Here is a 13,524-nt window from a genome sequence, read left to right on the forward strand (position 1 = left end):
TATATATATATATATATATACAATTAGTACATGTGTATTATAACACTCCGAGTGAACTGTGTAGTTACACAGTGCATGTTAAAAGTGCCTAGACAGTTTGTGTGACAACAGAATATTTAACAACAATGTAAATCAAGTCAAACGACTTATTTATCGAGTATTATACTAAAGCTTCTGTAAAATGCATAGTTTTATCCTTATTTTTTAACAGTATTTTGTTTGAACCAGTGTATACAGAGTCCTACAGAAAACTCTTCATACAAGGATTGTTGTGTGGCATATATTCAGATGTTTTAATAGGTTTTCTAAGGAGCCTTTACTGATTGATGAGCACAGTAACGTTATTAACAGTGACTGCTGTCTCATTCAAAATAACTACAATTTAAAGCTTTAAGCTTCCGAATATTATTTATTTTTTAATATTGTCTTTCTAAGTGGGTATATATACAGTACTTGTTAGCAGCAAAACTAATATGATTAAGAACTAAGTAACTTCTGAATTATATTGATTTGTGTGATTTTGTGCATCTGTTTAGACATACGTGTATAAAAGATTTTCCCTAACATGAAATTTACATTAAAGAGCTATTATACTTCCAGTTTATCAACTGCAGTATGTTTTTCTTATTGTGTAATTGTTTACATTTTCTGAAGAAAATGTGAATGGTGCTTGCGAATGTTAAACTCCTTACCATGTTTTTGAAATTCAAGTTGCAAGTCCCTAAATTTGTGTAATAGTCCTTACGGTTATAAAATATATATAAAAAAAAAAAAAACGAATGCAGATGATATATTTTAAAAATATAATGTAACACTGTACATTCACATGAAAATATAGTAGTATATTCTGTACAGATCATGTACAATTATAATTAAAGCGACAGTGCACCAAAAAAAAAAAAATTCCCCACCCTTTGTTTCGTTTCATTTTTTTTCCTTTGGAACACCAGGAGAACATTTTTTGGGGGGGAAAAAAATTGCATTTCTAAAAGGTAACCCCTTGAAATTAAGTGTTTGTGAAATAGTGAAAATAAGGATGGAAACTTGTCGTAGTTTACAATTTTTTTTTATGCAATAAAACATTGATAACCTCCAGAAACATAATATAAAGATCTGAAAATGCATTTCATGACCCCTTTTAAGGAACATCTAGGGCTGTGTCATTGATGCAGTGGTCTCTGTCACAAGAACTGGTGCTTCAGAGGTAGAATTCGGAGACCTGAGTCCAATTCACTGTCAATACAAGTAGCGTATTCCATCTTTTATGGGAGGTGTTGAGTAGCAGCTAAAGCTGTCAGGAATAGGACAATGAACATTGTACCCTGAATTTAAGCTCCTAATCTCAGAGTGCCCCAGAGGGATTGTGTCTGTATAGTAAGTGTCCTCTAAATCAACGGATAAGAGCATCTCAAAGCACTGTGATTTCTGGGTTCAAAACATCAGTACCGTTAAATGCCACTGGTGGTTCCTTGACTATTTCTTCCAAAAAATAGGACTGCTGAACATAATCCTGCCCTGGATGTACAGCAACCAATCCAGGTTTTACTGTTTGTATGGATGGACCCTGAATCCCAGTCATAGTGACCTGCTGGAAGATCTCCATGGTAGTGTAATCGCTCATGAAAACCACAGCAGGTTGGGATGCTGGGACGAAGTCCGATACTGTCGTGTTGGAGACGATCTCTCCAGGGTCTTTGCTTTCAAAGGTTGTGACTTCTTCATCAAGAGAAGTGCTCAAAACGGAGTCTGTTTTATTAAAGTCCGTAGGAAGAGTCTCTTTGATAACAGACTCTCTGGTTGGGATGTCAGGTGGTGCGATCTCCTCCGGGATGGATGGGCTGTCCTCATCTTCACTGAGGAGAAGGGTGGTAGGAGGGCTGCTGAGAGGAGATGCCTCCCTCTTGCTCCCAACGACACACACCGTACTAGAATCACATCCCTCACTCTCCTCTAACCTCTGTCTGTTCAGTGGCTCCAGGATACCCTGCAGAAGAAACACATGGCAGAAAGTGGCCAAAGGATTCAAATAATGAATTCACGCATGAATATGTTCAAACGTCTCGTCATAAACTGAAACTTAATGTACACTTACACAAACTTCCATGGGATTTCATGGATCATGGTTTTCTGGACATGGTACCATTGTAACACTGTGTTCTTTTGGACATGTACCATTATAGTACCATGGTATTACTGTCATCACAATAATAATTTACATATTCCAAAATAATAAAATAGAAAACAGTTATTTTAATAATATTTCACAATATCGATATTGTTACTGTATTTGTGATCAAACAAATGCAGCTTTAGGCTTTTGACCCAAATATTTAAATGGTAGCATGCATATAATTACTTGAGATACACTTCTTCTATTATGTGCAATTGTGCATGCTTTCAATGGTTGTATTAAGTCATTTTGATGTTTTTTTGGGTGGCATAAAGTCAAAATTTTCCGGTTGATACAACTGCCCTGATATAATGAAGAAAGCAGGTTTGTTAAATCAATGAATTTCTTGAAAATAAAACCTTATTAAGTAGTTCGGCATAATCTTATTATTCTATAATTATAATCTCATCTATTATTTCTTAGAACGTGCTTCACAGCTTATTAACATTTGAAATGTATTGTTGTATGTTTGAAATGTAATGTATGTATGTTTTCAAAATCAATGTCATGTGGCCCAACCAACAAGCAGAATATGCTTTTTGGACATTGTTAAAAATTAATCCTGTTATTTCTCGTCATCACCAAGATATTCTCAGTCCCCCAGAGTGTAACGGACGGGAAGAAAGGCAAGGCAGACAAAACAAATCTGAGGTTGCCTAACTTTGTTTTTATTGTCTTGTACAATGGTATATACAGACATATTATGAGAGGTGGTGTACCCAATTCAACCAATAAGATATGGATTACATATGTGTGTTATATAAAATGGGAATATGATCAGGAAGTTCTAAACATATTATAGGAGTACATCAGGCAGAAGTACTCTCCCAAATGCACTCTGTACATCGGACAGACCAAACTCAATAACCTCGTCCCAAAGGGCCCCACCATCATCTCATCATTTGAAGCCAAAAGGAGATATACGTATATGCATGTGTGTATAAAATAAGGGATAGAGAGAGGAAAGAAGAAAGAGAGTAGATAGAGAACACAGAAGGGAGGAGGGAAAAAGACAAAGGGAGAGAAGGGAGGAGGGAGGGCAGACAGGCAAACTCACAGAAATATCTGGCAGAGAGTATAATATAATCGAACAGACATGCACTATGGTAAAACAATGATATTATGTGAAGTACCTTGGCGTACTTCACAGGCAATCTACTTCATGAACAGTTAAATGCTCTCCCCAGTGTGCGATACCACAGAACAAATTCCCTGTATGTGCAAACATACTTAGCAATTTCTGCTTCTGATTCTGTACCATTTAAACCAGGGCTGTCCAAACTCGGTCCTGGAGGGCCGGTGTCAACTTTACTGTACTTGTGGCACTGTCTCAGTAGTGTTTGTATACCATTTTTTGTATATTATTTTCCTTGACAACAAAATTATTGTTTCAGCCGTATATATTGTCTCTTGCTTACCAGTTCATAGGCAATTTCAATTTTCTGAACAGCATTGCTGTTCTCAGGATTTGGTATACTCGGCCACAGCAGTTTCTTGGCTCTGTAAAAATGCACAGTGAGCGCCACATTAGATGACAGACATGCAGGGGTAGTGACTGGTTATATATGGCAATCTTTCAGAACATAAAATGCAAGTGTCTCTACCTGTGCAGAAGCCGGAAGCTGAAGTGAACCGCTAGTAAAAGAATTATTATTCCTACAACGACCGCGGCTATAATGCTGTTCAAAGCTGTGAATTCTGTCAGAATAAGCCATGTAGTCAGTACGTATGTGACTATTTCAGTCCATGTGATTAAAAAACAAACCTCCAGAGATTTAGTGTGTATTTTGAACAGATAAACCTTAAATCCCAGATCAGTAACAGACATTATCTCATGAAAAATATGAGTTTACCTGGCAGTTTTGTGACAAAGTGTGTGAAATCACTGCGCTCTCCTTCTCCAGCTGCAGTAAATGCAGAGAGCTGCACACGGTACGCACTGTTGCTCTCAAGATTCTGCAGCTCATAGCTGTTTATGCTGGGATCCACTTTGAAGGCTGTAAATGTTGAATGTGGTAAAAAAAAAAAAAAAAAAAGCACATAAACAAAATATAGCACAAAGACTGCATTTAAAACAATGCCACATTTATAGCCTTATTATCATACAATAACAACAACAATAACAATAAAAGCTTCTTTATTTTTTTTTTGCTAACAAACTTGAAACTCTCTGAAAGCATGGACTATCAAATCATACTTTAGAGCAGTTCCCATTTGTCTTCAATCATTTTGTCAAAACGTTTTCCAGCCATTAATTAGTGAGCTATTACATTGGAAAAATTAAACTAAATCTTTTAAGACATAAGAACAGAAGATAAACATGTGATAAAGTGATTCTCGTAATGTTAGCTCACTGGAAATTGTGTGAATTTTTTCAGATTTATTCAAATTTTTTAGAAACATTATTGTGTTGACAATGAAATGTAAATTTAAGGGATTTAAAATCCACTAGTAATAATGCCTAATGATTGTTTTTAACTTTAAAATAAAACATGAATAAACATAACTTTATGACTGACTCATACTCACATGTTTCATTATTGTCCTCTGTCAAGTAGATGCAGTAGCCCAATAAGAATCCACGCAGGTCTTCCTCAGACACAGGGCTCCACGTAATTACTGAGGAATGCTGGGTAATATTCAAAATGCTAACATTCCCAGGAGCACTGATAGGACCTGAAAGCCCAAAAAGCTTCAGTTCATTCAGACACAATGACACATCAGTTATCTAGGTTCTTCTTATCTACTGCTGTAACTATTACAAGGAAACTAGAGCAGACCAGTTACTGTAAATTTTCAGTGTTTAACCTTTCTCTCTCCCTTTTTTTTTTTTAGCTTGCACAATAGCTCATATTTCTCTGGCAAAGTTCAGGAGATAACATCCTTAACACTTGCGCACTCAGACTTCTTTTAGACTACACATCAGTGCTTTCGTGCATTAAATTCATGCATGAAAAAATCTCTGGCAAAAGCAAAGCATTGTCAGTGATGCAGCTCAGTCTACAGACCAGCAAACTAGTAATCGATGTATCTGTGTTTTTAGGAGAGGGTACTGGGGGTGCCTTTGAGGGTACTGCCCCACTGACAAGCTACAAGTAAAGGTAATTTTTTTGTTCAGCATACATTAGTAGTTTTCATATATGCATATGATAGTTTTCATATATGAATATTTAGACTCACTTCCTTCAGTGAAGTAAGTTTGGGCTGTGCCGTAGGTCGTCTCACTGTCGTTCACATTCTTCATGTTGCAGGTGTCTTGGTATGGTCTGATGTGCAGGAAGAAATAATATCTTGTATAGGGCTGAAAAACTGCATTCAAAAAAAGACAAAAAAAAATTGCTGGAATCCTTAATGCTGTGAATAAATAAAGCTTTAATTCTCCCTCTTCTATAATCAAGGTAAAATATACATAAAAGTATATTTTGTGCTAATAGAAAACATTACATAGTTGTAATAGTTATTTGTGTCTAGATCTAAGAATTTATTTTTAAAAAATTACAATAATAAAATCTCAAATTTATGATTAAAAATAAATAAAAATAACTTTTTCCCCTTGAGATATGTTTGAAAAATATTTGGACAATAATGATTAAAAATATACACTCGTGTGTATTCAGTGTGTAATGAAAACATCTTTACTTTTTACAAGATATTTATACCACATTTTTAGAGTTATTAAATCAATACTTTTGAAAATGCTAGAAATATGATTACAACATAAAAACATGTCATTCTATAGAACTTTTTCTTTTACACAAGGCTTTTTTCATCAACTTGGACATCCTTAGTTTCCATTGACTCATACAAATATACTATTCTGAAGTTAATTTATCCTACTTATTAAGGAAGAATGAAAGGGAACAGTACTGCTCTCAGTTTTCTCAGTTTTTTCTTTGTGCGTCTGCTTCACATAGAATGAACGAAAAGCTGGTATCTGTCCTTTGGCCCACCACTCCACAGAGTAGCAGACGCTTGAGACAGAGCTGCTCCAGGACAGACTAAAACTGTTGTTGCCGGTTATGTTGACAGTGAATGGCCCAAACGAATCTAAAAAATTGTAAATAATACACAGCATTTACGACAGCAACGTGGCAAATTTTCTCATCCAGTGTTCATATATACAGTATGTTTACTCATTGGACATGAGGCTAACCAGAGTAGTCTGCATGTAGCACTTAAGAAAATATGAAAAAAGTTTACCCCTCCATTCGTCCATTTGCTCGATGGCTATACTGGAGACAGGAGACGATCCAGCACTGTTTAAAGCCCTGATGCTGATGTTATATGCAGAATAAGACAGGATCAGGGTGAGAGATGAATCTTCAGTACTGAAACTGTCCCGATTGCTGGGTTCCCCGGATACTTTCCTCACTGTCACACTGTAGTTAGCCACAGCCTCACTGTTTGCATACTGGGAAAAAAAGGGATGAAAAAAATTTTATATTAGAATTTTTATTATAATTTGGAACCGATCTTAAAGGATTCTGTTAACACTTTAGAACACTGTTTCTTCGTTAACGAATAACTACACAGGAACAAATGAGTAATGCAATGTTACCATTCTAATAACTAATATTAACATGCAGTAATTCACGACTGTCACGTTTCTGTTCAGTTTCGGTTTCCTTAGCCTGGACTTTTAGTTTGTAATTCCCTTCTTGCTTGTGTTTCCCTTTGTTCCAGTTTGTAGTTTGTTTCCACGGTTACAGTACTAATTACCCTCACCTGTGCCTTGTTTAGCCCTTTGTTATCCTATGTATATAAACCCCTGTGTTTCAGTAGTCTTTGTTGTTGCTGTCTTTCCATGCAGTGTGCGACGCTGTTGTTGAATTATTCTCTTCTGCGTCTTGCTGGATTACCTCATTTGTTTATTGAAAAAATTGCTTGCAAATAGATCTTTGCCTCTACTGCTCTTTCTCCTGGAACAAAAAAGCAACAACTACTAGCTATTCAGTAACTATTTGTTCATACCTCCCAGGAAAACTATTAAGAAACAATATACAATTTAATAATTTGTGTGAAACTAGTCAATAAATTAACCTTTTTACCACTACTTTAATATTTAACCACTAATTATCAATAGGTAATAGCAGACTTATGATTTGGATAAACTGTTAATAATTAGTACATTTCATGAGTCCTCTTACAGAACCATTTACTAAAGATTGATAATGGATTTTAGTTTCCGAGACCTTGGGCAATCATTCCTCTGAATTTCGTCCTTTTTTGTAGTCATTTTGTTGTAAATTATTATTACTAGGTTACTTAAAGAAAAGATATCTTAGGTCCACACTTCTCACCAAATCACTGGAGAGCCGTAAAGACTATTGGAACCTTTCGAATAATTAGCCATACCCCAAATGCCAGTGACTAATTGAACGTACCTTGCAGAAAGATATGCTTATTTGTAAGCCTTCTACTTCAGTCCTTTTTATTATTATGAATGGTTAGAAGATTCTATACTTTAGGATTATGTTTTCCTTAATAACAATTGTAATAATGATGGTAGCTCTCTAGTAATGACTCAATTGTTACCAAATCCTTCAAAAGGAATTGCTATCCAAAACCTTACAAAAACCTTAAAAGCTTACAAGAACTTCAATCATTACTAGGGAGCTATCATGTAGAATACTGTACCGAAATAATTAGTAATTCCATCTGAAGGATTTGGTCATATTTGAGTAATTACCATGATCATCACTTTAGAAATAATTATGCATTATTCACATTTATAATGAAACTGTATATAGTTTTACATTACATTTAGTCATTTAGCAGACGCTTTTATCCAAAGTGACTTACAAATGAGGACAATAGAAGCAGAAAAAATATGCTTATTTGTAAGTCTTCTACTTCAGTCCTTTTTATTATTATGAATGGTTAGAAGATTCTATACTTTAGGATTAGGTTTTCCTTAATAACTATTCTAATAATGATGGTAGCTCTCTAGTAATGACTCAATTGTTACCAAATCCTTCAAAAGGAATTGCTATCCAAAACCTTACAAAAACCTTAAAAGCTTACAAGAACTTCAATCATTACTAGGGAGCTATCATGTAGAATACTGTACCGAAATAATTAGTAATTCCATCTGAAGGATTTGGTCATATTTGAGTAATTACCATGATCATCACTTTAGAAATAATTATGCATTATTCACATTTATAATGAAACTGTATATAGTTTTACATTACATTTAGTCATTTAGCAGACGCTTTTATCCAAAGTGACTTACAAATGAGGACAATAGAAGCAGAAAAACTAACAAAAGAGCAACAATATATAAGTGCAAATGACAAGTATCGGTTAGCCTAACGCAGTACACGTAGCAAGGTATATATATATACACACACACACACACACACAAAGAAAAACAAGTAGATAGAATAGAAAAAATAGAAAGCAAGTGTTTTTAAAATAAATTAATAGATAAAGTAGAATTAAAATAGAATAGAAAGTGCTAGAGTTAGAGGGTCAAATAAAGATGGAACAGATGTGTTTTTAGTCATTTCTTGAAGATGGCTAAGGACTCAGCTGCTCGGATTGAGTTTCTAATCAGTTTTCTGGGAGGTATGGAAAATAGTAATTATTGATTAGCTAATAGTGAACTACTACAATCAAATGAGTGCTAATAGTTAATAGTAGTTACTAGAATGTTAATAACTGTGTTACCTGTGTAGTCATTCAATACTGAAAGAAAGGTATTGGTAGCACACCAGGACCCAAATGGGAATAGGAATTCTCTAAGAATCAGATAAGATTATATTAGAATTTTTGTTCTGGATCCCATTAATTCCACCACAGAAAACACCAGAGATGGCCTTGGGAAATTACATGTGTTAGTACCTCCCACTTCACGACCACTTTTCTCTGGCCTGGTGATATAAAACGATTTTGCATATGGTCTTGAATCTCCAGCTGGATTGATGGTGCATCTGTGAGTTCTGGAGAATGACAATTTAGAAAATACAGTGGTCAATTAAATATTAAAGATAAAGTGTGTGGTTTCTCTGCCACCAGCACCACAAATAGACTTTGAGTGGAGTGACTGGGAACAACATTGGCTCAACCAATACCATGAGTTTAGTGCAACTCTACCTGTTTGATCAAACAAGACAAGGGAGTTAACTTATCCAGTTTCATGGCACAGAAAATGTACACTTCACTAAAACAAAAGTATAGTTTCAAGAAAATACAGATATCAGTAAATACACACTTGTTTTTAGCCACTTTGGAAAGCCCTGTCCTCAACTCACCAGGTGGAACCATGATGACCTTACTGAGTGGACACTGCGCACACTCTTTGTTGGGAACACACTGTGTTTGCAACTCGTAAGGCAGAGATGGCGTCAGATTCCATAAAACACATTCTTTGTTGTTTTTAGACTGTTGCTGTGGAGGAAAAGAGTACAAAATTAGGTGGAACAAGCAAGTACATTCACATCAGGTAATGGGCCTGTAGCAAACTTTACTAAAAGTCCTAGATTTTTACTACTAGACAAGTAAAGTTAGTCAAAACAAACTTAGTGGGATTGAAAGCCTAGATTGAAAATTTTGAAAAGGTGTAAAAAGTTTTTACAGACAGAAAGATACAACGGCAGATAGAATCTATTCTTAACTATACTTCACCATTGTTTTTTCACACTGTGGTAGCCCACCACACCACTACTCTGTTCTGTACCAAACCGTCCATATTATCAGCTGACTTGCATTCTACTCAGTTCCAGTGTGTTATACCACACTGTAATATGCCGCAGAACTAGATACTGTCAACAGCTTTAGCTTACCAGCTCAAGACCCTTGGGCTAATGTATAGTATATAGGTTACCTATGCACAAAATTGCCATCCATAAATATATTTTAAATGAACTCTAACGACCAAGCAATAAACATCCTGCATACTATTTTCCTAAAATAAGAGGACAACATGAAACAGTCTTTGGCAGTCTCATACAATAATGAGACATGAAGAGATTATTTCCATCTTAATGGCTACTCTTAAAACGGAAGCTAAGCACATTACATCATGGGTTGCAGTATGCCAAAGAGTGTGCTATAATTGTACACTCTCAGAAAAAAAAGTTGTCACTTGGGGCGGTAGTATTTAAAAAGTTGCTATACGTACCATTTATATACTAATTTGTACACTCAAAGTACTAATATGCACCTTTTACGGGTTAATATAGTACGGAGGTTTGGGAAAAGGTACACACTCTATTACTATAACCTTTACACCAGGATTTGAAATTAATCAGGGATTAGGGAAAAAAATGCCCAAGATATTCATAAATTGAGAGCAAAAAAGAAAAGCCACCTTTTTATACTCATCTGACAAATTATTTACCATATGTGTCAGCTATAATTTCTTTTAATAGGTATCAGTCATAATTATTTACGAGTATTTTTACTATGAGAATATCACTATGAATTAATTATGAGAATATATTTCAAACTATTAAGTAAATGGATGTCGCAATGTGCAGTTATTTGTTTAGGAAATAAATAATAAATGTCTGACCTCTTGTCAGATGTCTGTTACTGACCTCTTTCCACTTTGTAGTGTTGAACTCTCTGTACTTAACAAGGAAGTTTTTAATATATTTGCTTTCAGTTCCCCACTCCACCCAAACAGTCAGATGGCCTGAGCTTCTTTTGTAAGTTAGTTTTGAATGAGGACCACACATTGCTGAAATGAAAGAAAACGTTAAACATTGCAATGCAGAATCACATACTAATATGCAGAAATTGCGGTCTGGTAAAATAATTTTCAAGCAGCTTTAACCAATATTTGAAGTTCTAGTACCTACTATTTTTAATAATTCTAGTAACTTCAAGCTAAATGAAGATCAGGTAAGATCAGGGTTTCGATACAGTTAAGATTTGAATGAATTAGAAGTTACTAATATTAATATTGTTGATTAACATACTCATCATGGATGGAATTCCACTGAAATTTGTGTAGGTGCACGAGGGCTGATCTTTACTGGTTGCAATAACGTGAGCCGTCATATTCCAATCTAAGACAACAACAAAGTAATTGGAAGTCCAAATTTTGTCCTTCTGATGTACAGCTATACAACTACATTTTCTCCTACACAGGAAACAAAGAGTGTGGATTGTTAAATAGAATTATCAGTTATCAAATAAAGAAGACGTTAACTTTTAATTGTGATATGAGGATTAAAAAAAATCAAACAACAGCAATGGTGTGAAGCTCAGCCTCAGACTTCAAGCAGAATAAAGTTAAAATCATCAATTTGTCACTTCTTACATAAACTTACTGTTTTGTGTACAGCGTGTATGAGGTTGACATGTTTCCTTTCCATTCACAGATGGACATAAGTTTAGTTTTGATATATTTTATGTAGCATGCCAAATCAGAGACTCCTGTGAGAAGAGAAATATCCACTGATAATATAAACAAAAAATAATGTTGCCACTTGCCACAAATACAGTGCAAAATAGGACTTGAAAGTCTTAAAAATGAAATGTAAACAAAGTATTTGTCCAACTCCGGAGGTCTAAACCATTTTATTTTCTATATTTAGATGAAAAAGCAAGAAAATTAATAAAAAATAATGAAAAAAACAAAAAATGGGGAATAGGATTTGAAATAACAGAGTAAATTAAGCTGCCACTATTTTGACAACAAATGTTGGTTTGTAGTAATTGATAAACTAACAGGGCTGAATGTAGAGCTTGTGAATGCAGTCAAAACTTTTTGTGTAAAATCTGAGAACATTTGTTGAGATTGTCAAAATTATGACATGATGCTTTATAATTTTAATTGTTAAACAGTCAAAAAGGTTAAGCGCTAGCTTGCACTTTATATTATATAATAGTTCATCTGATAACCTAGTTAATAGAAAAAAAAAGAAACAAAACAAAAAAATTCAAACTCGGGTGGGTCATGTCAGAAACTAAATTCACTGTCCTTACTCTCCACATAACTGTCCCATTTGTCAACTTGGTCTCTTTTATAATTTCCTCTGGCTCAATTAGACAATAGTGGGCAGCATTAGTGTAAACAGACTTTGCCAACCAGATGGGCAATTTGCGCTTACTGTAAATAGACTCTACAAAGAAGAAAACAGCAATCCTTAAATTTTATAGGGCAACCTGAACTGCGCCTCTTCCATTCAATAACTGAATATATTTTATTGGACATTTGTCTTGACACATTTTCATAAGCACAAAACTTTCAATTTAGTGGTGATATAAAACCTTAAGATGTGTCAATGTACACATTGTACACAATAAAAATGAAGTATCAGGTGTGTTATTTATTCATGTTGCACTAAGAAAAAGTAGGCTATTCGATTTTACTCCAATTTACTGGATAAAAAGACAGCTTACATAGTGGAAATGTCAATTTCTTACCTTCTGTGTTGCTACATTTATCAACGTTCAAGTTTTCACGTCCACAGTCACAGGATCCTGTGTGCAATGATAAGCTGAGTTAAAAGGTTTTTTTTTTGGTTATCTTCTATACAATGGCTATAGGCTAAGTGCCTGCAAAAGGAGAATCTTTTGAAAAAGAAAAGTCTTTATTTTACGTGAAAACGTGCCTTTGTTTTCTTTTTCTAAAAATCGTAAAACTTGTTTATTGTTTACAGGTTTAAATAGAAATTTTTTTTTTTTTCACATTTCACATTTTCAATATGGTCTCAGACCCAAGTGAATGTAAACAGACACAAACACGGCCCGCATACTGACCTGTTGACGCTACAGTTGTCCAGAGAGATACGAAACCTGAAATTAATAAACCTACTGAAATTACCTATCACTTCAGCAACCATACGAATGAAATGAAATGCAATACTATACCATAATTCTGTTAAAATACTTTAAACACACACACACACACACACACACACACAGACACACGTCTGGTCAGCTATCCTTGTGGGGACTCTCCATAGGCGTAATGGTTTTTCTACTATACAGACTGTATATTACGCAGCCTACCAACTAACGGAACAGTACGGGGTATTCCCTTCCCATCACTCATGGAACTACAGCCCAGCAGGTGCTCTTGAACTCTCATAGGCTGTCTCAGAACCTAGAGAACTGCCTACCTCGAGAGCATAACTCGGTAACGTTTAGGCGCGGCTCAGCATTTTTGGCCATTATATAGTAGGCGCTAAACGACGCTGCCAGAAGCTGATTCGCCACAGCATTCAGACACTTCTGTGTTCTTGGAAACGTGCCCTTTTATTTATGTCTCAGAGCCGGAATAGATGTTGTGACTCGCCCTCAGAACGAAACACAAAAGAAAATAGTTTGTCTGTGGACGTTTTTTTTTTCTTTTTTCTTTTTACAATGAAAGTCGCTGAGGAAATGGACAAAACATT

The 13,524-nt window shown here is 35.0% G+C and overlaps 1 protein-coding gene across 1 annotated transcript; it reads right to left on the reverse strand.

Moving 5' to 3' along the window:
* Positions 1-1,018: 1,018 nt before the first annotated feature.
* On the reverse strand, positions 1,019-13,300 carry LOC107684373 (interleukin-6 receptor subunit beta-like). Its single transcript, XM_016480625.1, has 16 exons — positions 13,249-13,300; positions 12,887-12,922; positions 12,551-12,607; positions 11,452-11,557; positions 11,098-11,261; positions 10,714-10,856; positions 9,427-9,562; positions 9,017-9,114; positions 6,371-6,581; positions 6,038-6,217; positions 5,351-5,479; positions 4,700-4,846; positions 4,024-4,167; positions 3,775-3,868; positions 3,589-3,670; positions 1,019-1,984 (listed from the first exon to the last, which is right to left on the reverse strand). Exons 1-16 carry the CDS (start codon positions 13,298-13,300, stop codon positions 1,409-1,411), a joined length of 2,355 nt encoding a protein of 784 aa, XP_016336111.1. The 3' UTR covers positions 1,019-1,408.
* Between the last annotated feature and the right edge of the window lie 224 nt (positions 13,301-13,524).

This window comes from Sinocyclocheilus anshuiensis, unplaced genomic scaffold (assembly GCF_001515605.1).
Source record: "Sinocyclocheilus anshuiensis isolate Anshui unplaced genomic scaffold, SAMN03320099.WGS_v1.1 scaffold29, whole genome shotgun sequence".
NCBI classification, from domain to species: domain Eukaryota; kingdom Metazoa; phylum Chordata; class Actinopteri; order Cypriniformes; family Cyprinidae; genus Sinocyclocheilus; species Sinocyclocheilus anshuiensis.